Here is a 23574-nt window from a genome sequence, read left to right as displayed (position 1 = left end):
CCTTCAGCTGCAAGACATGTGTCTTGTGCCCACTCATGAAATGGGAAAAGCTGGGATGTCTAAAGGCAGACCTGGGAGAACTCCTGTTATCAGGATGTGCCACCAGGCAGTGAGAGTGACAGCCCAAGCACACACAGCCCTTCCCTGAGAAGGGCTTTGTCTGCAGAAAAAGTGCTGGAAATGTTGTTTTTTTGTGAGTTTTTTTTCCCACTTAGGAGCTATTTGTAGGACAGCAGAAAATAAGAAGAGTTCTTCGTGGAAAACTGAATTGGCACGGGCAGGTAACTGTGAGAGCAGGTGGTTCCTCCTGACAGGAGGGGACAGCCGGGGTGGTCGGGCTCTGGGAACAGGGACCAGGGACAGGAGCAGAGGGAACGGCCTCAGGCTGGGCCAGGGGAGGCTCAGGGTGAATATTGGGAATTTTCTTCATTGAAAGATTGTCCAGCCCTGGCCCAGACTGCTCAGGGCAGCGGTGGAGCCCCCATCCCTGGAAGCGTTCAATAATGGTGTGGATGTGGCGCTCGGGGACACGATGAGGAGGTGTTAGAGCAGAGGTTGGGCTAGATGATGTTAAAGCTCTTTTCCAACCAGCCGACCGGGCGATGCCACCCGCGCTGCCCGTGAGGCGCTGAGGGGCCGGGGCGGGGCCTGACCAGAGCGGCACAGCCCCGCCCCCGGGCCCTGCTCCCGCCCCCGGGCCCCGCTCCCGCCCCGCGCAGGCGCAGAGCCGCGGCTGGGCCGCACGCGGTTTCCAGCGCAGCCGGCCGGCATCGGCGCCGCGCGCGCTCCGCACCTCCCGCCCGCTCCCCCCCCCCGCGCGCGCTGTCCGCGCGCCCGGCGGCCACAGGTGAGAGCGGCGGGCGGGACCATCCGGGCAGCGCTGCGGGGGGGGCGCGCGGCGGAGCGGGGCCACGCGGGCCTGGCGGGGCGGCGCGGGCGGCGCGCGGCGGTGGCGGGAATTTGTGGCGGGAGGAGCGGGCGGGGCGCCGGCCCTCGGCGGCGGGCGGGGAACGGCCCGGGGGTCGCTGTCGGGAATGGCGCCTCGCCGAGCCCGCGCTGAGGCGCTGCCGCTGTCTGTGGCGTCCAGGCGCGGGGCAGATGAAGTACATCCTGGTCACGGGCGGGGTGATCTCGGGCATCGGCAAGGGGATCATCGCCAGCAGCATCGGCACCATCCTCAAGTCGTGCGGGCTGCATGTCACCTCCATCAAGATCGACCCCTACATCAACATCGACGCGGGCACCTTCTCCCCGTACGAGCACGGTGAGTGCCCGGGGCTGGCCTGGCTTGCAGTGAATCGTCTCCTTTGTCCGGCCCTTTGTGCCCGGTCCTGCCTGGAGCTGCAGAGCTGAGCCTGGGTCTGCCAGCGCTGCTCTGCCCGCAGCACAGATGGGCTCCGGCCTCTTCTTGCTGCTGCTTAAGCGGTTCTGTCCTCCCCGTTATGGAAGGCTTTAGTTCTGTTCTCCACTCCTAAACTGCAGTCAGAAGGGAGTTTCCTTATAGTGAGCTATTCCACATGACTGCCGTGTGTGCTTGTGGCTGTTCTGTGCAGGGGAGGTGTTTGTGCTGGACGATGGAGGGGAAGTGGACCTGGACCTGGGGAACTACGAGCGCTTCCTCGATATCCGACTGACCAAAGACAACAACCTGACCACTGGGAAGATCTACCAGTATGTCATCAACAAGGAGAGGAAGGGAGATTATCTTGGCAAAACGGTCCAAGGTGATGCAAAACTTCTTTCCTGGTACTAGAGATGCATTCTCTGTTTCAGTCCTGTCTGGATGCTTTTGCCTTTCATCTTCACTTGAGGCTCTGCTTGTGTTTGGACTGTGCTGGACTTGGGTCCAGCTGTCTAATGTACCCAGTGATAAATGTGAACAGACTTCAGACCAATCCACTTTGGGGTTGTTTGTTAGCTGGTTAAAATGGTTAATGCTTTTCTTAACTCGTGTCATTAGAAAACCCAGAGGATTTGTGAGTGTCAGATCAGTCTCCTTTTTAACCACTCTCCACAGCTGGTTGACAATAGGCCTTTTATAGATAGTTAAAAACAGAGCAACTTTCTCTGCTTAGAGCAAAGAACAGTTTGTGCTTGGATCTTTCAGCTTAAAGGAAATGTTGCTTACATGTGTTTAAATTAAGGCAGGTTTCCATTTCCTGCCAAGGCCCTTGAAAATCACAGCCAAGAACAACCACTTCAAAAATGCATAGTTCTTTAAAGACACAAATTCCTGCTCAAGCCCTATGGGAAGCACTGACTAGTGATTGCCAGTAATGAGTTAAGAGAGAGAAATGTGTGTGTGGGGCTTTAACCCTTGCCTGGGTTTTTTTTCCAGTTGTTCCCCACATCACAGATGCCATACAGGAGTGGGTGATGAGGCAGGCACGGATTCCTGTGGATGAAGATGGCATTGAGCCCCAAGTCTGTGTGATAGAGGTTTGTAACTTTTAAAGTAGGTAGTTTTGTTTCTTGTATGCAGTAATCTGACCTATATCCATATTTTGCTTATTTCTTTAGAGAAATATTCCACTTTGCATGTTAGTGAATGGGTTAAAAATTCCCCTTGTTAACTTCACTTACTCTAATCTTTGGAATTGCAACCTGCAGCTGCCTCATGAGGGTCAGCCCCACAATACCCCAGGGAATGGTTGGAGCTCAGGGAAAGGTTCTTCCCTCTCCAGAGGTGCTGGCACTGCCCAGGCTCCCCAGGGAATGGGCACTGCCAGAGCTCCAGGGATGGACAGGGGGATTGCTGGGGGTCTGGGCAGGGGCCAGGGTTGGATTCAGTGGGTCCCTTCCAGCTCAGGATTTCCATGAGTTAACAAACAGAATGAATTTTTAGCTCTCGTGACTTAATATGCCAGTCTGAGTTAATTGTGCTGTGCCCTCTTCCTTGGTGGGTGGAGGGAGGGGAGGTAAATTCCCCTCTGGAAATAGTTGTCTTTCCTGCTCAAAGTGACCAGATCAAGCACAGGCATGTGACAGGCAATGGCACAAGTTAGTGGTGGCTGTTTTCAGTGTGGTTATGGAACATTCTGCTGCCAGAAGGAGATGAGCAGGGTGAAGGCTCTGACACTGCTGAGCTGGCTGCTGGATATGCTAACACAGGAGAGGTCATGGTGACTTGGACTCTGCCTGCAGCTTGGGTGCCAATTTCTGTGCCAGGATCACAGCCCAGATCTGAAGAGCCAAGGAGGCACTGTCTGATGGGCCTGGGAGGCTCCAGTTATGGTCTTGGATCTGTTGCTGTGTGTGTTCATTCTATATAGTTCCTAAAACTTAACAGAAATTTTGCTTCTCAGTGCCACCTAATGTTCATAAATCATAATTTTCACATCTCAGTCTCCTCTCTGAAAATTGAGGTCAAGCTGATGTCTCTGGAGGGGTGCTGGCCATAGGGGAAGCTCTTTTTCTTGTGGCTTTTTGATTTGGGGGGAAATGAAGGGAGAATAGTACCTGGAGTAGATTGGAGGCTGTGAAAGTAGTGTATGCAGCTGGTAAATCCTGGTGCTTTGAGTGGAATAGAATCACAGAATATCCTGAGCTGAAGGGACCCCCAGGATGATCCAGCCCAGCCCCTCTCCCTGCCCAGACCCCCAGCAATCCCCCTGCCCATCCCTGGAGCTCTGGCAGTGCCCATTCCCTGGGCAGCCTGGGCAGTGCCAGCACCTCTGGGGAGGGAAGAACCTTTCCCTGAGCTCCAGCCTGAGCTGCCCTGGCCCAGCTCCAGCCCTTCCCTGGCTCTGTCCCTGGTCATAGCAGAGCTTGGAGCTGTCCCTTGGGAGAAATCTGTGTTGGTTCATGCTCCTTCAGGCAGAGGGGTGTGCTGGGGAGCTGTTGTGTGTTATCTATATTTCATGTCTTCAGAGTGCACCCTCACCAGGTGCTGTTTTGGCAGTAGCTTTAGCTCCCCCTGTGTGTGTTGGCAGCTGGGGGGCACCGTGGGTGACATTGAGAGCATGCCCTTCATCGAGGCCTTCCGCCAGTTCCAGTTCAAAGCCAAGAGGGAGAACTTCTGTAACATCCATGTCAGCCTGGTTCCCCAGGTAAGGACCTGAAACATACTGCTGGTCACAGGCTTCCTCAGTCCAAAATTTCCTAAATAGGTGTTTCTGAAATGCTGTATTTCTGAGTGATGTCACTTTTGTATTTCTGTGTGTATATAGAAACTTCTGGCAGAAGTGCAGAGATTATATGTTTGTGTATTTATAAATTTTTACAGGAATTGAACAAGAACTTTTCAAAGGGTAATAAATGCTTGGGAGTTGCAGAAATGCAGCATGAGCATTCCTTGTGTCAGACTGAACTGGACTTGACAGAGAAAATTGATAATTATGGGGTGCATATCAGTCTTTGTTCTCTTCTGCCTTTTCCCCTTCTGTCCAGGCCAGAGAAAAATTAGAAATTCAAAACATGAGGTATTTGGATGGAGCAGTGGATAAACCTTATGCTCTCTATCCCTCTCCTTCCTGCACTAGTGGGCAGATTGGAACTTGGGTTCCTGATGTTGCTTTCAGTCCTGGGGATTAAAATGGGCTACATGAGGTTCATGTGAATTGTCCAAAGTTTTTATGAGATGTCTGAGAGTCCTGATGGACCTGCTGAATCATTGCTGCTTATCTCAGTGTGATACACCAACTGCTCTTCTCTGACCAGCCAAGCTCCACAGGGGAGCAGAAGACCAAACCCACCCAGAACAGTGTTCGTGAGCTCAGGGGTCTCGGGCTCTCTCCAGATCTGGTAAGGTTTGTGTTGCTTGGCTTGGAATTTAAAAATCTGGCATGTTGGAGCAGCAGTCTTGTTGGAGTAATGCTTGAGAGTTCTTGTATAGTGGTGATGTGATAAATAAGGAAAAGAGGTGGAGTTGTGGGAAGGGGGAACAGGGAATAATTTGGAAGTCTTATTCTGAATTTCTCTTCTTTTGTGTGTTATTAATAAATTTCTTCTTATATCCTTTTAAGTTTTAGGCCTGCCTTGTTTTTGCTCCTAAATCCTATCTCTAAAAGAAATTAAATATATTAAAATGGGCAAATCCAAGTCACACCATGACAACTGCACAGAGACCTTTTTGGAGGTTTATTTTATGAATTCCTGAGTATTTCTGTCTTGTGTCACAACCCTGATGTTGCTGCTCTGTTAGATTGTCTGCAGGTGCTCCACTCCCCTGGATACCTCAGTAAAAGAAAAGATTTCCATGTTCTGTCATGTTGAACCAGAACAGGTAAGGATTGCTGTCTGTCCTTCCTTGCAGTAACTATTGGAGCTGTTGGGCAGATGCTGAGGGGAGTTTTGTCTCAGTGCAGCAGTTCCAGCTCTGTGTTTTGGTAGCTGCATCATTCATTTGCTGCTTTGTCTTACCTTCCTTCCTGACACATGGACCTGTTGCTGAACCAGTTCTTTTTGTGCCAGCACCCAGATTTTCTTGTAAGGTGATTGGTATAAGCTTAGAGAATTCTATGGAATCCAAGGTGGTTTCTGAATCACTGTTCTGACCTTAATTTTCCTTCTGTGAACATTGAAGAATGAGATTTTCCAGTATTTAGAGGTGAAAGGATTGCCCAAAATTACTTTTAAAGGATATATGACTGCACTTCATACACTGCTCTTTTCACAATATTATTCTTGTGCCTAAGAATTCTTGAGGAGAGATTTCACAGAGAGGTTGAAATGGTTTTTGGGGGAAGCATTACTTCACTTGAAGGTTGTGATGTGCACAAATTCCATTTTGCATGATTCTTTCTATCCTGAGACTCTTAGCACACTGTGCTGTGGACCTTGGAAAATAGTCAGAAGTTTGCAGGATGAGTATTAGTACTCTCCAATCCAGCTGGAGCTTGAAAAATGTTTTCTTTTTGTGAAAAACTGAGTAGAACTTCACAATCCCAGGTTCTGTCAAGTAATTTTTATTAATCTGCTCTAGAGCAAGACCAAGCTTGAGTCCTGCAATTTCAAGCACTGCACTGCTGGCAAAAATGTTGATGTGTCATCAGTAAAATATCTACCTCTTGTTGGCCAGGAATTCAAAATAAGCTGGCTCTTGTCCCTTTCCAGGAAGTTTAATGGAGTTCTATGGAGCTGTTGCTCTGGCTGCTGTTGCACTTGGGTTAAGAAGTGAACAGCACTGAGGCTAAAAGAGGAAAATGTGCAGCCAAGGAGGTTTGGCTGCTGCAGTGTTGAGCTCTGCTTTCTTTTGACTCAGTAGAAATGAGGATTTTAAAAAGTTTTGCCAGTGTTTTGGATCCTTAAAGGTTCATTATTAATGGACAGGTGACACTTGTCCTGAGCCACCTTTTCCCATTTCAGTGAACTAGAACTGTTGATGGAGATTTTCCTCCTTAACCTAAGAATTCATTGCTCATAATTGTTTCATCTTAAATTTGATGAGGGGCAGCCTATGAAGTGTTTTGGGGTCACAGGTGTCCTTGGGTTTCAGTCAGACTGGGAGCCCTGGTTGGGAAGGGGCAGGTTGTGCCTGTGGCAGTTTGGCTGTACCCTCACCTGGGGTTCTGCATCACAGGAGTCTCTGGAGTGTTCTTTGAACTTTTCTGTGTGCTGGCACACAGCTGGCTCTGCTGCTGGGTTACTGTGTTATAGCCCTTCCCAAGGGGCTCCAGGGAGCACTAGTGCCTTGGGAATGCTGAGGAATGGCTTTTTCAAGCATAAGGAAACCAGTATTAAGCCATTGATATATTATGTAATTCAACATATTATTTGCCTGGAAGTTTAGGTCATATGGTTTTCTGCTAGAGACAGGAACACTCTGAATATCTGAGTAAAAATGATTCTGTGGGCACTGGATGCCTGTGTTTTAATGAGACCCTCATTTTGTCACCAGGTCATTTGTGTTCATGATGTCTCCTCCATCTACCGGGTTCCTCTGCTGTTAGAGGAGCAGGGAGTTGTGGATTACTTCAGGCACAGGCTGGACCTTCCCATTGAGAGGCAGCCCAGGAGGATGCTGATGAAGTGGAAGGAGATGGCTGACAGGTGAGCTGCACTGCTGGCCACACTGCAGCACCCCTCAGCATTGGAATCTGTTCTTGGTTGGGTGAGATGATGAGTTTTATTTCCTGTTCCTCAAGTGCTCTTACATGCTCACATTGGTTTTTTTCCCTTTTGCTCAGAGCCCCATCCAGAATTTTAATGTTTCCAAGGTGGGGCATCCACAGCCCCACTCTCACTGTACAAAATTTCATCCTTTCATCCAGCCTAAATCTCCTCTCTTTCAGATTAAAACCATCACCACTTGTCCTGGCACAACAGACCCTACTAAAAAGTCTGTCCCTATTTTTCTCATAAATCCTCTTACTGGAAGTTTGCCATAAAGTCTCCCTGGAGCTTTTTCTTCTTCAGGCTGAACCACCCCAATTCTCTCAGCCTTTTTCCATAAAATCCTGTGAGATAAACTTGGTGAGATCCTTATCTTATGTTGGAAATGTACTGTCTGAGTCAAACCCAGCTTGAAGTAATTAAAAGCTGGACAACTCTGCTCTCCCTTTTTATTAAAAAAATCCTCTTAGAAACATTACAAAGTGTTGAAATCCTTTTGTAGCTATATGGAGATGTCAGGAGTGTCAATAAAGAATATATCTGAGTATGCTTTCAGGTGAGTGTTTGGTACCTGTTCTGAGACTCCTTGGACACTGGGGTTTTTCCTGTGAGGAGTACACTCAGTGTTCATGGGAAAATAGTGAATGGAGTCTTTTCAGAAAGGGCTTGAATGTTAGGTGAAGCCTTAAATGTGTTTGCTCTTATAAGAAATTAATTTTCAAGGTCTAGATGCTTTCCTTAATAAAGGAAATATCTGTGCCTGACACAAGCCAGGCCTGTCAATAACATTTCCTTGAACCCTTGGTCACCAGCTGGGCTGGAGGCATTCAGCAGTTCTGAGAGACACTTGAAGCAAGCTCTTGGCCAGGAGTGCTGTGTGAATCCTGTGCTGCTGGATTGAAGGTGTGGGCAGCACAGCCTCAGGACTCCAGAATGCTTCCTGTGAGCTCAGCAGCAGTTTGGGAAGATGCCATGCAGTACAAACATACAGCAAGCTGTGCTTTGATCCTCTCCTAGGAGTTGAGTCTAACACAGCTTCCTGGAAGGGCAGTTTGGATCTGCTCAGAGTGGCTTTTCATCATCAGGAGAGATGAGTTAATTTCTGTGTGGCTCTGCAACTGTTTTCCTCATTGTTTTGGTTTTGATCTCGCTTTGATGTTTCTAAATAATTATTAGAAAAGGTCACTCTTGCAAAGATGTCAGCTCTGTTGGACAGACTGGGAGGCAGCTGTTTGTTCCTTGGACAGCTGAAGAGAATGAAGTGAGTGCCATCCCTGCTGTGTGTTCTGTAGGTACGACCGTCTGCTGGAAACCTGTTCCATTGCCCTTGTGGGCAAATACACCAAGTTTTCTGACTCCTATGCATCTGTCATCAAAGCCCTGGAGCACTCTGCCCTGGCCATCAACCACAAACTTGACATTAAGGTAGGGATGGGTCTGTGTGAGGAAAAAAAACTCCCCCTGTCCCACTTCCACCTGTGCTGCCCATGCTAGTTCAAATTTTCACAAACCCACAGACAGAAAGGGAGAAGTGATTGAGCCAGTTAACATCATCCAAATTGTCCTTGCATCAAAAGAGCTGTTTCCATTATAACAGCATTTAAACAGCTGTTACCAGGCCTAAAGCAGCTCCAGAGCAAACCAGCCTCTCCTGTGAGCTGCAGGAGGTGTCTGGAGTGGATGGAAACTCCTCAGTGTTGTGTGCTGAGCTGTGACAGGGGTGGATGGGTTGGAGGAGGGCACTCTGCTTTAATTCCTCTGCTCTTTGTTGCAAGTGATTCTTTTGGGGCTTGGTGCTGTTATTGTGGTGCTCCTTCCTCAGGCTTTTGAAGGTTTTCATGCTGGTTTGGCTGCACAGATGCTTTTAGGGGTCTTGTCATAGCTGGATGCTCTGAAGAGCTGCAATATGTACCTGTTGCCAGAAATATTATTTTCATTTCAACAGACTTCTAAATGCCCAGCAGTTTCATGATGCCAGTGAGTCATGGAAATAGGTGGTTGCTCTAGGTCAGGGTTTCCTTTCCATTTCCAAAATCAGTAGAGGTGAAAATGAGCAAAACAAGTAAGACTGGTGAGGTGCAAACCCTGCACATGCATCTGTGGGTGTTCCCTGGCAGAGCTGGGCCTGAGTGGCTCAGAAGTGAGGTGAGCTCTGTGAGCCTTGTGCATGGAGATCTTGTGCTAAAGAACTGACTGGTAGTTTTGCAACTTCCAAAAAACAAACAAAGAAGGACAAGATGGTTCTTGTAAAGGTTAACAGCCTGCCAGGACATCCAGCAGTTCAGTGTGCTGGAATACTGGAGATGAGAAGATGGAAAAATTGCAGGTTTTTTTCCATTGTTGTAACACCCTTTAATTACAGCACCCTGTGTTACACCTGCCCTTTTTCTTCTCCAGTGTCTCTTGAAGAAGGTGTTTATTTGATGAGAGAGGGGTAGTTTTTTTCCTCTCTCTGTGGTGGTTTGTGCCTGCACAGCCCCATGTTCCCACCTTGCTGTGCTGCATTAACACCTCCCAGTTAACATTTCAGGCTGGGCTCAGGGACTTGGTGTCAGTCACAGCAGAGCTGCAGAGAGGGGAGGACAGAGAAATCATGGGTTTTGTTTGTGCACCAAGAGTAGGTGGTGAGGAAAGGAGTTTTGTTGGCTGACAGGTATCATCCCAGAAAAAATTCAAGTATCTGTTAGGAAACAAATCCAGAGCTGTCCAGGAGGAATGGTGCTATCTTAATGAGAATTCAGGAGGTCCTGTACACTCTTGTGGCAATATCTCATCATCCTTTTTTTTTGGATTTCTTGCCAGTACATTGACTCTGCTGACTTGGAGCCAGAGACTCTGCAGGAGGAGCCTGTGAGGTACCACGAGGCCTGGCAGAAGCTCTGTGCTGCTGAGTAAGTTCTGCTCTGGCCTTTCCTTGGAGAATGTCTGATAAAGCTGCTGTGACAGCTTGGGAATTAAGGGCCTCTCTGGAGACTGTTTTCAGCATACCCTGACAGGCCCCAGGCACCTCTCAGGGGCATTTAGGATAAGATGTTAAATGGAGGATTGTTAAATAGGTGAGGGAGGTGGTGAAGGATATGCACACCTGCATGATCAGGTGCAAACAGGAGATCAGGAGAAAGGAAAGGTACTGGTGAAGGCTGCTAAAGCCAGAGTGAGAGTGGAATGTGCAAATGGGGTAAGAAGCTCTTGAGAAATAAAGTTTGAGAGGGGGGGAGCATTAGTATGCAGAGCACAACAACAGTGGGGGCTCTTACCCCTGAGGATGGCAGGATTTGAGTGAGATCAGAAGAAAGAACCTCCAGCAGAGTTTGGTGTTAGCACAAGCTGACACTGTAGCCAGAGGCTTCCCAAGCATGGTCCTGGCTGGGTGATGTGTTTGCAAACACATTTGGTGCAGGGTGTGTGAGTCCCACAGCATGAACCATTTCAGTGTGGTAACTGCAATGTATTTGGGAAGGTAAAATTGGCATTGATAAAATATTTCCCTGTAAATTCCACTTTATGTGGCAGCTCATGTGAAGTGATGTGGAAACTGCTGCCCTTTTCAGGGGAGAGCTCTTGTAAGCCCCAGATTGCATGGGAGGGAGCTGATATGTGGGGGTGTGGCTTGGGGCAGCCATGCTGAATGGAATCTTTTCATCCTCATGCAGTGGAATTCTGGTTCCTGGTGGATTTGGTGTTCGAGGGACAGAAGGCAAAATTCAAGCTATTTCCTGGGCAAGGAAACAGAAAAAACCCTTCTTAGGTGAGAAATATGTTTCATCCATGAGAAGAAATAAAGCAGAGGGAAGGAGGTTGAACAACAGCAGCTGGTCTGCAGCAGGAGCTCCCCTGATTTTCAGTGGTGTCTGGGAGGAGCAGTTTTGCAGCCAGGTGTCTGAGGAAGGCAGTGAGTGATCTGTGCTCAGCTGAGCTGGGACTGGAACTCATCCCTGCTTAGCTCTGAGTGGGTCAGAGTTGGCTGGGATGTGCTGACAATGTAATGAGGGAATAGCAGTCTGGGGATGTTTCAGGTCAGGCTGGGGTGATCTTGGCACCAAGAAATGTGTGTCTGCATTTCAGTGGAGTGTCTGTGCTGAGAGACTGGACTCTGTGAGCAGAGGGGATGGGAAAGGGAGGGAAGTGAAGCTTGTCAGGACTACAGACCCCTCAATCCCAGTCAGATCTGCCTCATCCTGTGGCTCAGGATTCTCCATGAAGGTGTGTGTGCTTTGCAGCATGGGCTCAGAGCTCCCTGTCCTGCCCTTTCCTCCACAGGAGTCTGCCTGGGAATGCAGCTGGCAGTGGTGGAGTTTGCTCGCAGTGTCCTGGGCTGGCAAGGTAATGGCACAAACCCTTCCTGCTTCTGGTCACTTCTTGGGTAGCTTGAGTAATACCTGTGATTTTTTTAGATACCTGTGATTTTTAATTTTTCATAGGTAGGTTTAATTTTTTTTTACCTAGACCTGTAAAAATCCCTCTCTCTTTTGCTAATTCAAAGTAAAAAGAGCAATTTCCTTCCCTATTTAAATAAAAATCAGTGGAGTAAATCATGCTTATAATGACAGAAAACTTCCTGTTGCTTAATGTGAGGTTGAGCTGCTGAATGAAGCACCTTGGTGGCCTGTGTGTGCTGGGCATCCCAAATTCCCAGTGGGAATGAAGCCCAAAAAGCAGCTCAGCCAGGCAGCAGCTGCAGCTCCTGCAGTGAGTGCAGTTACCTTCTGAGCCCCAGTGCTTGAACTGAGCAGGTCCCTGTTAACACAGCTCCCTTCAGAGGGTGCTGAGTTGAGTTCTCAGCCTGACTCTTGATTCTCTCCAGTAGTGAGGGTTGGGAAAAAGGAGTTTCTCACTCTGGGAGCCCAGTTCCTGCTGCCTGGGCTGTTCTGTGCCTGAGGGGGGCTCAGCAGAGCTGGGCATGAGGAGCAGCTGTAGCTGGGGCAGCTCCTGTAGGTGATGCCACTCAGTGTTTCTCACTGCTGAATGTTACTTTGCAGATGCAAACTCAACAGAGTTTGACCCCAGAACTTCTCATCCAGTGGTGAGTTGATGGTGATTTACTTGTGATATCCTTACTAGACTTTGCTGCACATCCCTGGGCATGATTGCCAGAGCAGCTGTGGCTGCCCCTGGATCCCTGGCAGTGCCCAAGGCCAGGCTGGACACTGGGAGCAGCTGGGACACTGGAAGGTGTCTCTGCCATGGCAGGATGAGCTTTAAGGTTCCTCCCACCTCAAACTGTTGTATGATAGCTACAAACAGACCAAAATTCCTGGCAACATTTATAGAAGGCTCTGTGCTTCTGGCCCTGGGTCCACCATAAGGATTGGCTTTGCTATAATTTAAAATGCTACTCAAAGTGAGGAAATTATCAAAAAACAGCTTATAATGTTATTTATCCAAGAGTAAGCAATACTGATTTGGGGGTTTTGTTGCCATAAATTTGCTTGCTTGTTTAACATGCAGTTCTGTAAACAGCACAGCATTGGTGTGTGCAATCTGTGTAAATCCTGAGGCCATTTCCTGTGTGAAAGTTTCCTGAATATCCACAAAGCTCCCATATGAAATGTGCAGCATGTGCTGAACAACTTGGCCAGCTAACCTAGTTCTGTTGGTCTGCCTTAGGCTGGTTTTCTTGGTTTTTTGCATGAATGTTGGTGGGATTTTTTTCCTTTAATGTGTCAGAGTCTGCCTGTTATTGTTATTCCTCCCTGATTCTCACCTCCCTCTGAATTCTTTCCACAGGTCATAGACATGCCAGAACATAATCCTGGGCAGATGGGTGGGACAATGAGGCTTGGCAAGAGGAGGACACTCTTCCAAACCAAGAATTCAATCATGAGTAAGGCTCTTCTTCCCTCTTCTGGAAATAGTTCCTGGGAAGGGCTTGTATGTCTGGTGGGGTGGGGAAGTGAGAGCTGGGGTTTTGAGTGGCAGATGTTCACAGGCTGTTCTGGTGGGGAATGGGGATTAGGGGATTTGATCCCCTCCAGAAGTGGCAGATTCTGAAGGATGCTGATGAAATGAATCAGATAAAAGCTGTGATCACTGCTCTGAGGAACATCTCACTTCTGCTGCAGGGAAGCTGTATGGAGATCATGATTTCTTAGAAGAGAGACACAGACACAGATTTGAGGTAAAAATGCTCATGTAGGTACTGAGCTTTCCTGTGTAATCCAGACATAAGAGATCATGGCTGGTTTTCTGGTTTTCTAGGTCAATCCAGAACTGAAAAAGTGTTTTGAAGAGCAAGGTCTGAAGTTTGTGGGGCAGGATGAGGAGGGAGAGCGGATGGAAGTGGTTGAGCTGGAAGGTGAGTCCTTAAGCAGCTGGTTTGTGGGGGTGGGATGGACAAGGGAAAGTGTTTGGAGGGTACTGGAGCAGCTTTTCATGTGGGACCCATTCAGACTGGCCTGGAATGATTCCATCCATCAAATGCCATGTCCCTTTCCATTATGGACAAAAGGCATGGAAATGATACTTCCCCATCATCAGGATTTCACCTGCAGCTCAGCCCTGAGAGACTTGACATGAATGTTTTGTTTGTTCCTCTCAGAGCATCCTTTCTTCGTTGGTGTTCAGTACCACCCCGAGTTCCTCTCCAGGCCCATCAAGCCATCACCCCCTTACTTTGGGCTCCTCCTGGCATCTGCAGGGAGACTTACCCACTACCTACAGAAGGGCTGCAGGCTCTCCCCCAGGTGGGTGCTGGACAGACCCCAGCCAGAGCTGTCAGAGGACAGTGCTGCTTCCTGCAGGGTAACCTGGAGCATCCTCCTGGCACAGAGTTCCTGGGGATGACTGGTGTTGCACCTCCCCTGCTTTCCACCCTTCTCAGCTCATGTCTTGTGGGGCCACAGAGCTGTCCTGCAGAGAGGCCCTGGCTTCAGGGAGAGCAGAGCTGCAGCCTTGTGCTGTTAGTCAGGGTCTTTGGGGAAACTGAGATTGGGCCTGCTCTTTTACCTGACTGCAGACCTCGTGGGCTTTTCCCCTTCATTCCTCAGACAGTCCCATGTACAGGCTGGTCCATAAGAACCTTGTTCCTGTTGCTGGTTTAAAGAACAGACCCTGGTGGTTGCAGCCTCATATTTTTTTCTAACTTCAGCTTTGTTTCAGTTTGCAAAGCAAGTGGTGTTTTGGGTGGATTTAATGGTGCTGCTGTTCCCCAGTGCCTGCAATTCTGGTTGGTACTGAGCTGTTCTCCTCACAGAGAACACCAAGGGGTTGCTGGCTGATGACTGGCACTAAACAAAAACCAGACCAAATGCAGAGGAGAGCTGGCAGGTATCAAAGCCAGGCAAGTGCAATGCCAAAAGGAAAATGTTGGCTTTGTGGGCTGAGCTGCAGTGCAGCTGCACCACAGGATTCCTGTGCTGGTGTTGACATCACAGTGCCAGGTGTGCTCCAGAAGAGTTTCATGTGTGAGGGACTCTCATTTCAATACCTCCAAGGGTTGAGGGGTGTTTTAATTCTCTCCTTTTGCACATTTGAGTTTGAAATTGCAGCAGAGGAGCTGAAGTTTTCCCTCTGCTGCAGCATCCCACATTAATTATCAGTCCTTAAAGTACTTGTAAAGTCCTTTAGAGTCCTTAAAGTACTTGTGCTCCCTAACCCCAAATCTTTCACTCCTGCAGGGACACCTACAGTGACAGGAGTGGCAGCAGCTCTCCTGACCTGGAGATCACAGAACTGAAGTTCCCTTCAGCAAATCATGACTGATTACTGGTAATGTTTCATGATTTCAACTTCTGCCTTTTGGAAAAAAAAAAAAGAAAAAGCCTTTGGTGGTGCCACAGTGTCCCTGGAGAGCTGAGACACTCCAGCTGGGCTCAGGGCTCCTGCCAGGGCCCATGTGTCAGACTCTGCCCCCAGTGCTGTGCAGTCCAGCCTGTGGCTCTTCCCTTCAGTAATTCCTGCTGCTTTTCTCTCTCCCTCTCCAGGTGTGTCCTTGCTGCAGAGAGGAGTCTCCATTAGGTTTTCCAGGTGTTCTTACAGCAGTAGCTTCAACACCCTCAGCTTTGGGCTTTCCTAACTTAAGGGTTTATAATTTTGTTCTGAGATCCTGTCCCTTATTTCCTCAGCTCTTCTGTCCTTCCTTTATTTTCTGTATAGATCTTGGTTATTTGTGGAGCAGAGTTCACAGAGGCCCCTCCAGACTTCCTTCAGCTGCACCAGCTTGGAGGTGAAAGCAAGCTGGGGTGTGGGGTTGCTGTGTTGAGGGGAATCCCATGGCACACATCCCTCCCAGTGCAGGGAGTGCTTGGCATCAGGGTGCCTTGGACACTGACAGTGCAGTTGCTTTCTCAGTCTTTCTGCTCCCCCCTCAGTCTTTACTTACTGGTGAAATTATGGATGGCATGAGATTTTGGGGGCTGGCTTAGTGTCTGGGCTGGGCTGTTCTGCTGAGAGGGCTCTGGGCAGCTTCATGCAGCCTTTTTGGTTGGGTTTTTGGGTTTTTTTTCTTTTTCAGGGAAAGGGTCAAGGGGATTTTTGGTTAATTTTTTTCAGTAGCATTTACAAACCTTTGGCACTTGGTGCTTTCATTGTCACTATGAATTTGTAAGCAGGAAGATTTTCCTGGAATAGTGTTACTGTGGAACATGCTCAGCTGTGGCTGAGGTGTCACTGCAGGGATGAGATAAACTGGGATCAGGCTGGGGGGCAGGAGAGCAGAGCTGCCAGGGCCACCCTGACCCCAGGGCTGTGAGCCCTCCCTGTGCAGCACTCCTGGGGCTGGGGGAGCTCTGACCCCTTGCATCAAGGGGACAGATGAACACTGAGCCACTTCCACTGCTGCCTTGAACTGTGTCCCTGCTGGGGCACAGCAGCTCCTGGTGCTTTTTAATGGGTTTGAAGTGGAGCCTTCTGTTGCCTTTTTGTCCCTGTTGGAGCTGTGTGTGCTGTGCTCCTGCATTCTGAGGGAGGGGCTCACCCTGTGCAGTGCTGAGGGGGCTGAACTGCCTTGGCTCCTGCCTTGGAGCACCCTGAGTGGCCTTTGGTGATGCAGGGGAAAGGAAGGAAGGAAGGAAAGTGTCTGTTTGGTGTCACACACTCAGATTCAGCAGCTCTGTGAAGTTTGGGGAGGGCTGCACGGTCAGACCTGGCTGAGCCACAGAACCAAACCCTGTCCTGTTCCTCCTCAGTGATCTCCTCCCCAGCCCCCTTGCTTTAGTCCTCAGTTGGTTTAAATACTCCCTGTAAAGCTGCTGTGAGCCTGGAGAGCTTTGAGCATTTCTTGTGTGCCAATTCCAGCTGTTGTGCAGGAGTTACTGGGTTGCAGTCCTGCCCTGGCCTGGCCACTCCTGGGGCAGGCTGAGAGCCTCCCTCAGCTGCAGCACAACTGTGGTTTTTTTCCTCCTGAAAGAAACAAAACATGGCCAAAGCCATGCAACTGATTCAGTCATTAAAAGCTCATTTGTAACAAACTGAGTGAGGAGCCCTGTGCTTGTTCCTGCTGCCTCGAAGGGAATGAAAGAAGGAAAGGACTGAAGCACAAAACTTTTATCCCCTTTAAACTAGCAAAATCTCGTGAGCTGTATTCACAGAGGGTTTAGATGTGGAGCTCAGTGAAATTTTACAAATAAATTGGGCATCCCTGGGCTTTGTCATGGAGGTTTGGGAGTTTGGTGGCTTTGGGGCCTCACCCAAGCCCTGCTGTGCCCCAAAAGCAGTCCCAGCCCAAAGCATGGATGGTCCTGCTGTCCTGGCTGTGGGCACAGACACATGTGCTGCAGCCTGAGGGGGTGGATGGTGCTGTGGGGGAGCCCCAGGACCCCATGAGCCTGGCAGGGTCCCTGTGCTGTGACAAGTGGCCCCAGGGCTGAGATACTTGCACAGGAGCTGGGAGCAGCACAGCTGGGCCTGCAGGGAGAGACCTGGGGGCTTCTGCCCCTCCCCTGCTGCTGGACTCAGACCTTGCAGCTCCCCCTGGGTGCCCTCAATGGGGCTGGGTGCCCTCTCTGCCCCCAGCCCTGTGGGATGGCACCAGCTGCTCCAGGGGCAGTTCCAGCTGGGACAGACCCACAGCTCCGAGGGCTGAGACCCATGACCCTCACTGATCCCTCATCACCCCTGTCATGGAGCACCAGCGCTGTGAGCCCCATCTGGGCCCCTCAGCCTCCGGCCCCTCGGTGCTCCCAGGCCGGGGATGGAGCCACCCGCGGCAGCCCTCAGGGGCTCGTGTGGGCCCGTGCTCATGGCGGTGGGCTGTGCTGGGGAGCAGGGTGAGGGGCTCGGGCTGCGGGGGCTCCTTGCCCGTCTCCCTCACCGGCACAGGGCCCAGAAGGGCTCTGAGGGGTGCGGACAGCCATGGCCTCAGGGGCTGCCCCGCCCCGACATCCCCCTCAGACTCCCGACCGGAACAGAGAATTACAAAAGCCTCTGGAAGCACCAGACAGCGCACGAAGGACAGGGGGGATCAGCCTGGGGGTGCCCCAGGGGCTGAAGGACACGGAGGACATGATGTGCCTCACCGATTACCCCCGGCTCGTTCTGCCCCGTCACCCTTCGTTTCCCTCAGCGCCATCCGGCCCTGCGCTGCCTCCCTGCCCGGAGGAGCGGTGCCGGGGGTCAATCCTGGGGTCAGTGCAGGGGATCAGTCCCGGGGGTCAATCCTGGGGTCAGTGCAGGGGATCAGTCCCGGGGTTCAGTCCAAGGGGTCAGTCCCGGGGGTCATTTCTGGGGTTCAGTGCAAGGGGTCAGTGCCGGGGGTCAGTCCCGGGGCAGCACCCACTGCCCGCCCCTGTGCTCCCCTCACGGCCGGGGCTCCGCCCAGCGCTGCCATCAGTGCACGAACAGCGGGGAGGAACTTGGTATCCTTTTATTTATAAACAAATCAAGTAAAATAAGTGCAGAGGAAAGCACGGGCTGACCCCCGGGCCGGTCACAGCGAGGGGTCCCGGCCGTGCGAGGGGCGCCACGAGCAGCCGGAGCCCCCAGCCCCGCCGGCAGCGCTATGGGACAAAAAGCCATGTTGCCTTTTTATTACTTTGGGGGTTGGGTTCTTCTTTTCTGGGGTTTTTTTTTTTTTTTTTTTTTTTTTTTTTTTTTTTTTTTTTTTGCAACTTTGCCCCTTAGGGGTAAACCTGACTCAGTGCAAGAGCCTGGAGGGTTGGTCACCACAGGGGCCCCTCGAGGCTGCAGAGGGGCGAGCTGCGGCTCCGGGGGCAGAGGGTGAGTGGGGACAGCAGGAGGAAGTGCCTGGAGTGGAGATTCTGTCCCAGCCCTTTGGTCACTGCAGAGAAGTGTGTCTGTGTCTGTGTGCCTGTCTATGTCTGTGTGTATGGGGCATGTGTATGTGTGGGCACACACTGGGGACAGCCCGTGCTGGCCCCATCAGCCCTGTCCTGTCACATCATCCCTCTCCTGTCAGCCCTGTCCTGTCCTATCACTCCTGTCCTGTCCGCCCTGTCACCCCTGCCCTGTCACCCCTGTCCTGTCACATCATCCCTGTCCTGTGATCCCTGTCCTGTTCCCCTTGTTCTGTCAGCCCTGTTACCCCTTCCCTGTCACATCATCCCTGTCCTGTCCCTCTGTCCTGTCCCATCAGCCCTGTCCTGTCACCCCTGCCCTGTCCCCCTGTCCTGTCACATCATCCCTGTCCTGTGATCCTTGTCCTGTCAGCCCTTCCCTGTCCCCCCTGGCCTGTCAGCCCTGTCCCAGCTCAGGCCAGGCTGGTCCCAGTGATGCTCCGTGCCCAGGCAGCCCCGAGCTGGCAGCTGCTGTTTCAGGGGACACTGTGGTGGCACAGCTGGTGGCTCCACTCCAACATTCCTCGTGCAGCTGCAGAAATGTGTCTGTGACCATGGGAACCACTCAAGTGCCATCAGAAATAAATACATTAAACTGCTTGGGGCCAACAGGTGCCTCAGGAAGGGCAATGCCCTCACAGGAAGAGCAATGCCAGGACAGGTCACCAGCCTGGGATGCTCCAGTCAGACCCAAAACCCTCTTGCACACGCTTAGCTGGGACAGACTGAAACTAGAGGAGCAGGAGTGCTCCTGGGAAGACAAACCTTAGCAGCTCTGGCTAAAAACCACCAAGAGTTGCGAGTTCAACACAGGTAGAAAAATCATCTCATCGTTTCCAACAGACAACTCCTTAATAAAAAAAAAAAAAAATTCAGAATAAAAAAAAAATTTTTTTAAAAAAGAAGGCGAGAAGGATCAGCCAAGTCCTGCAGCATCCAGGCAGCCTCCAACACCAGGGGCACACCAGGCCCAGCCCTGCCCTCAGCTCTCCCAGCTCGCTCCACACTCCCACATGGGCTCCAGTTTGGAATCCGTGAAACCCTGCAGCCCTGCCCGTGTGCCCAGCTGCAGCCAGGGCAGGGGCTGGGGTAGGCAGAGCCGGGTGCACGGGGAAGAGCAGGATGGGGGGGTCAGTGCTCTGAGCTCGCTGGGTGGCTCAGGGGTGCCCGGGGGCACCGAGCCCTCGAGGCTGGGCAGGCTCAGTGCCCAGGGGCACTGCCTGGAGCGCGGCTCCATCCCGGGGGAGCAGGACCAGGAGCTCACGGAGAGCAGCAGGGAGAGACCCTCCACTTCAGCGCCCACAGCTGGAGTCTGGTGCGGATTCCAGCTGTGCCGGCTCCTCCTGGGCGGCTCCGGGGGCGGGTCCGTCTGCGGCGGGAGGGGCGTGTGCATGCGAACCTGTCGGCAGGTGAGCGCGGCGGGACGGCCGGACCGAGCTGCCAGGATCCATCCTGCCACCAGTCCTCTCAGAACTTGCCTTGCTTTAGCTTGTCGATGTGGTAAGTGAGCTTCAGGGCTGGCCCCAGCTTCAGCCCCATGTACTTCATCATCATGTCGCTCCGCAGCAAGAGCAGGGCTTTCCCGTCGATCTCCTGCAAGGATGAGTGACAGTGCTGGTGATGGCACCTGGAGCCCAGCCCTGCCCGAGCCAGGGCCCAAAATCCAACAGCAGGGCTGGCAGTGAGAGCCCTGCTCAGCAGCATCCTGGTATGGACATCTCAGTATGGACATCCCAGTATGGAGACCCCAGTATGGACATCCCAGCAGGGACACCCCAGTATGAGACCCCAGTATGGAGATCCCAGTCTGGGCATCCCAGTATGGACATCCCAGCAGGGACACCCCAGTATGAGACCCCAGTATGGAACCCCAGTCTGGTGTTTGCTCCCACTGCTCCCCACGAGCAGCAGCAGAACATGGATGTTATCCTAAGGCAGAGGGAACACAGCTCTTGGCAGGGCTCAGCTGCCAAACCTCCCTTGTAGCTGTAATGGTACAAACTCCACGCTGTGTCTGCAGCTGTTTTACACTTACAGATGTGCACAAGGACCAGAGCCTTAGGAGACTCCCTGGTACAGGAGCTGAGCAGCAACACACTCTGTGAATCCCACTTGGAATGTGTTTCTTGCCAGGAGAAATTTGCCATGAGGTGAGTATTAGACTCCAGGAGGAGCAGAGTTTGTTTTCAGTGGGATTCACTGCAGAGGCTCTGTGTGCACCCAGGCTGCTCCAGGGGGTTCTGACAAGGATTCAAGCCTGGACAGAGCATGAGCAGGATTTATGAGTATCTTTTTATTAAGCACAAAACTCCATCTGAAGTGCTGCCGTGTTCTGGCTCTCCTGGATTTTGCTGGTGTGATCTGCCCCTCCCAGGTGTGACACACAGCCCTGTGCACAGGAGGCATGGCACTCACGTGTTTCCTGAAGAGGTCAGCGTGGGGGCCCAGCTGTGGGTCTGACTCCCGGATGAACTGCATCACCTCCTCCACCGTCCAGGACGAGGGGTCACGGCTGAGCCGGGGGCTGTCCCGGGAGCTCAGGTACCTGTCCGAGCCTGGGGATGGCACACACTGCTGTTAGGGGGGGCCCTGGCCCTGCCCCAACTCACCCCCCTCAATCCAGCACTCAGCTCCTCTCCCTCAGCAGGGCAGAGACCAGCAGGGGCACGTCCCAGGAATGCCCCAGATTCAGGTCAGGCACTGGCACCTTATTCCCTCTCCTTCCAGGGCAGCCTTCTGTGCTGAGCCCTTGTCCCCTCTCTCCAGCCCCACAAAGTCCTTGTTTGTCCCCAGCTCCCTCTCCTCCTTGTCCATGGGCTGACACTTCCCACCTGAGCAGAACACCCCCTGCCATTCTCACCTCCCTCCCCCTGCATGGCTCCTCCTCCCAACACCTGCAGCACATTTAACATTTAACCAGCAAAGCTGGTTTATGTTTTCACTGGCTGCATCTTCTGATGGACTGAACCCACAGGTGACCTCCCACTGTCCAAAAGCACAGCTTGAGCTGGCACAGGTGCTGCTCCAGTGTGCACAGCCCCTTGTATCAGTTCTGCCTGAACACCTGAGGGGGAGGCACCAGCAGCCTGAGCTTTTCAGAGGCTTTTACTGACACCATGCACCTAAAATGACAACCCCACATGCTGCAATGAGCAGCTCAGCTCTCCTGCCCCTCTTCCTCCATTCAGACAAATGCCACTCATGCATCTGCCCATCCCAGTCCCACCAGGCAACTTCCAGCTCTCCAGCCATTCCCAATCCATCCTTGTGGACTCAGACACCCGTTTCCCACTTGGACACAATTCAGCTCTTGCCTGTTCCTTTCTCCCCACTAACCTCCAGGTCCACCCAGTCACCAGCCAAAGAAGAAATGTCCCCTGTCCACACTGCCACCTGCCAGGTGCCATCACACCTAGCAGACTTGGCTGGCTGTGCAGAGCCCAGCCTCTGGTGCTTGCTGAAGTCAGAAAGGTGTAACTGGAGCTGGAATAGCCCTTTGTTGCCCAGTGTGCTGCTGTGAGCTCTTACCCCCAGAGCTAAGCCTGCGCAGGGCAGAGGAGCCGCCCTGGCTCAGGCTGCAGGGCTGCTGCAGGTGCCTGTATCCCGGCAGGCGATGGTCTCTGGAGCTCCTGCTGTGGCTGGATGAACTGACAGAGTTCAAGGCAGAGTCCATGGGGTCCAGGCGAGGCTCTAAGGGCCCGGGGGGGCCGTCTCCCAGGACAAAGGTTTCACCTGGAATGCACCAAGCTGCAGTTAGTGCCCCGTGGGGCAGAGCCACAGCAGTGCTCACTGCCTCCAACCCAGCCCAGGCACCCACCCAGCACTGCTGCAGCCCTGGTGCCACCAGCTGCACTCTGCAACTGCTGTCACCAGCAGCCAGTGCCAGTCCAACCAGTGCAGTGACAAGGTCCCAGACTGGAGCAGCTGCTCCTCTGTCCATGCCACCAGCAGCTGTGGCCCAGCCCTGTGCCCTGCCTGCCCTAGGGCAGGGCTGTCCCATCTGGATGCCAATGGGCACAGGACTCAGACAGTCCTGAAGGGAAGGGCAGGGGATGGTCCCTGAGGGGTCACACACTGCACATCCTCAGCAAGGGAACAGCCCTGGTGTTTGGCACTGGGGTGTGAGACACATGCAGGAGGGAGCTCTGCCATCAGGGCCAGCCAATGCTCCCACACTGTGCCAGTCCTCTGGCACCAAAGGCAACAAGCTGGTGATGAGCTGCTCATCCCTCCTGGCCTCCTGCTGGGCCCTTTTGCAGCCTGACCACATCAGAGGCCAATTCCCTGTACTGGAACAGGCACAGGAGGGCCTGGGCTGAGGGCTCTCCCCAGGCAGGGTATTAGAGCACCTCACCTTCCCCAGAAAGGCACTGAATTAGCAGCTGTCCTTGGCACTACTGGGATGGAGGGGCTGGGGAGACTGTGCAGGGTGACAGATCTGCCTCTGCTGTTCCACTGTGCCAGCTCCACTGTGGGGCCACCCCTGCAGCTTCTACCATAGCACAGCTGAGTCTCAGCCCAGGTGGTCCTTGTGCCTCATGAGCCACCCTCAAACACCCTCAGATGTGTTCTTTATTGTGAAACACCTGCCAAGGAGGGAAGCAGCTCCACAGAGAGGCATTGCCTGTGCACTCCAGAGCTGCCAGCACAGAGGCTGGGAGCTGCAGCTCCTCCTGGACCTGCAGGGACCCAGAGGGCAGCCCAGCCCTGAGCTGCTGCCACCCCAACACCACAGCAGGAGACAAGGCTGAAGAAGCCTGAGCACTGGCCTGGGTTCCATCAGGAGCAGCAGGTGAGAAGCCAGCACTGGGATCATGGTGAGGGTGCAGGAGCTGCAGCCTGTGACACCCAGAAGCTGTTGAGATTTTCCCAAATTCCCTGCTGAGCTGAGGCTGCCACGCTCCAGGGAAGGGAAGTGCAGCTTGCCAGAGCCTGAGGTGGCTCCCAAGTGCTGCAGACAGTGGGTGCATTGACTGGGGCAGCCCCTCCTGGTACACCTTGTTTGCTCTGGTTTCTGTGAACTGTGGCACTACTGTGGGAGCTGGGATCCTCTTGTCTCGTGTCCTGCTGCTGATTGAGCAGAGATCCAGAGGCCAGCTCAGCTGCCCAGCCCCTTCCCTTCACACTGTAAGGATATGAAATGGGAACACCCTTGTCTGCTGCTGGCCAGCCCTGTGTGGGGTCAGCACTGCAACTGCTGTTCCCACACCAGGCCATTGCCACTCTGCACTTGAGGCACTGCTGCCTTCCTTTGCTTTCAGGTCTCTGGATGTGCCCAGAAACTGTAGCA

General features: G+C 52.2%; 2 protein-coding genes across 6 annotated transcripts in view; one reads left to right on the top strand and one right to left on the bottom strand.

The window, feature by feature from the left end:
* The first annotated feature begins 714 nt into the window (after positions 1-714).
* On the top strand, positions 715-16464 carry CTPS1 (CTP synthase 1). The gene is made up of 19 exons (XM_056509051.1): positions 715-847; positions 1088-1264; positions 1554-1724; positions 2339-2439; positions 3933-4049; positions 4660-4743; positions 5144-5224; positions 6839-6990; positions 8346-8478; positions 9856-9944; positions 10707-10801; positions 11314-11376; positions 12033-12076; positions 12781-12877; positions 13116-13171; positions 13252-13348; positions 13592-13736; positions 14670-14760; positions 14976-16464. The coding sequence occupies exons 2-18, from the start codon at positions 1099-1101 to the stop codon at positions 14752-14754; spliced, it is 1776 nt and encodes a 591-aa protein (XP_056365026.1). The 5' UTR covers positions 715-847; positions 1088-1098; the 3' UTR covers positions 14755-14760; positions 14976-16464.
* A 1374-nt stretch (positions 16465-17838) lies between these two features.
* Positions 17839-23574, bottom strand: part of SCMH1 (Scm polycomb group protein homolog 1) — a 63070-nt gene continuing 57334 nt past the window's right edge. For all 5 annotated transcript variants that reach the window (XM_056509049.1, XM_056509045.1, XM_056509046.1 and 2 more), the window contains 3 exons: positions 21813-22016; positions 20700-20839; positions 17839-19877 (listed from right to left, as the gene is read on the bottom strand). In XM_056509049.1, the coding sequence (XP_056365024.1) occupies positions 19752-19877; positions 20700-20839; positions 21813-22016 (470 nt within the window). In that variant the 3' untranslated portion in view covers positions 17839-19751. The remainder of the gene's footprint in view (positions 19878-20699; positions 20840-21812; positions 22017-23574) is intronic.

Source organism: Oenanthe melanoleuca, chromosome 23 (genome assembly GCF_029582105.1).
Source record: "Oenanthe melanoleuca isolate GR-GAL-2019-014 chromosome 23, OMel1.0, whole genome shotgun sequence".
NCBI classification, from domain to species: domain Eukaryota; kingdom Metazoa; phylum Chordata; class Aves; order Passeriformes; family Muscicapidae; genus Oenanthe; species Oenanthe melanoleuca.
This window is presented reverse-complemented; position numbering and strand designations above follow the sequence as displayed.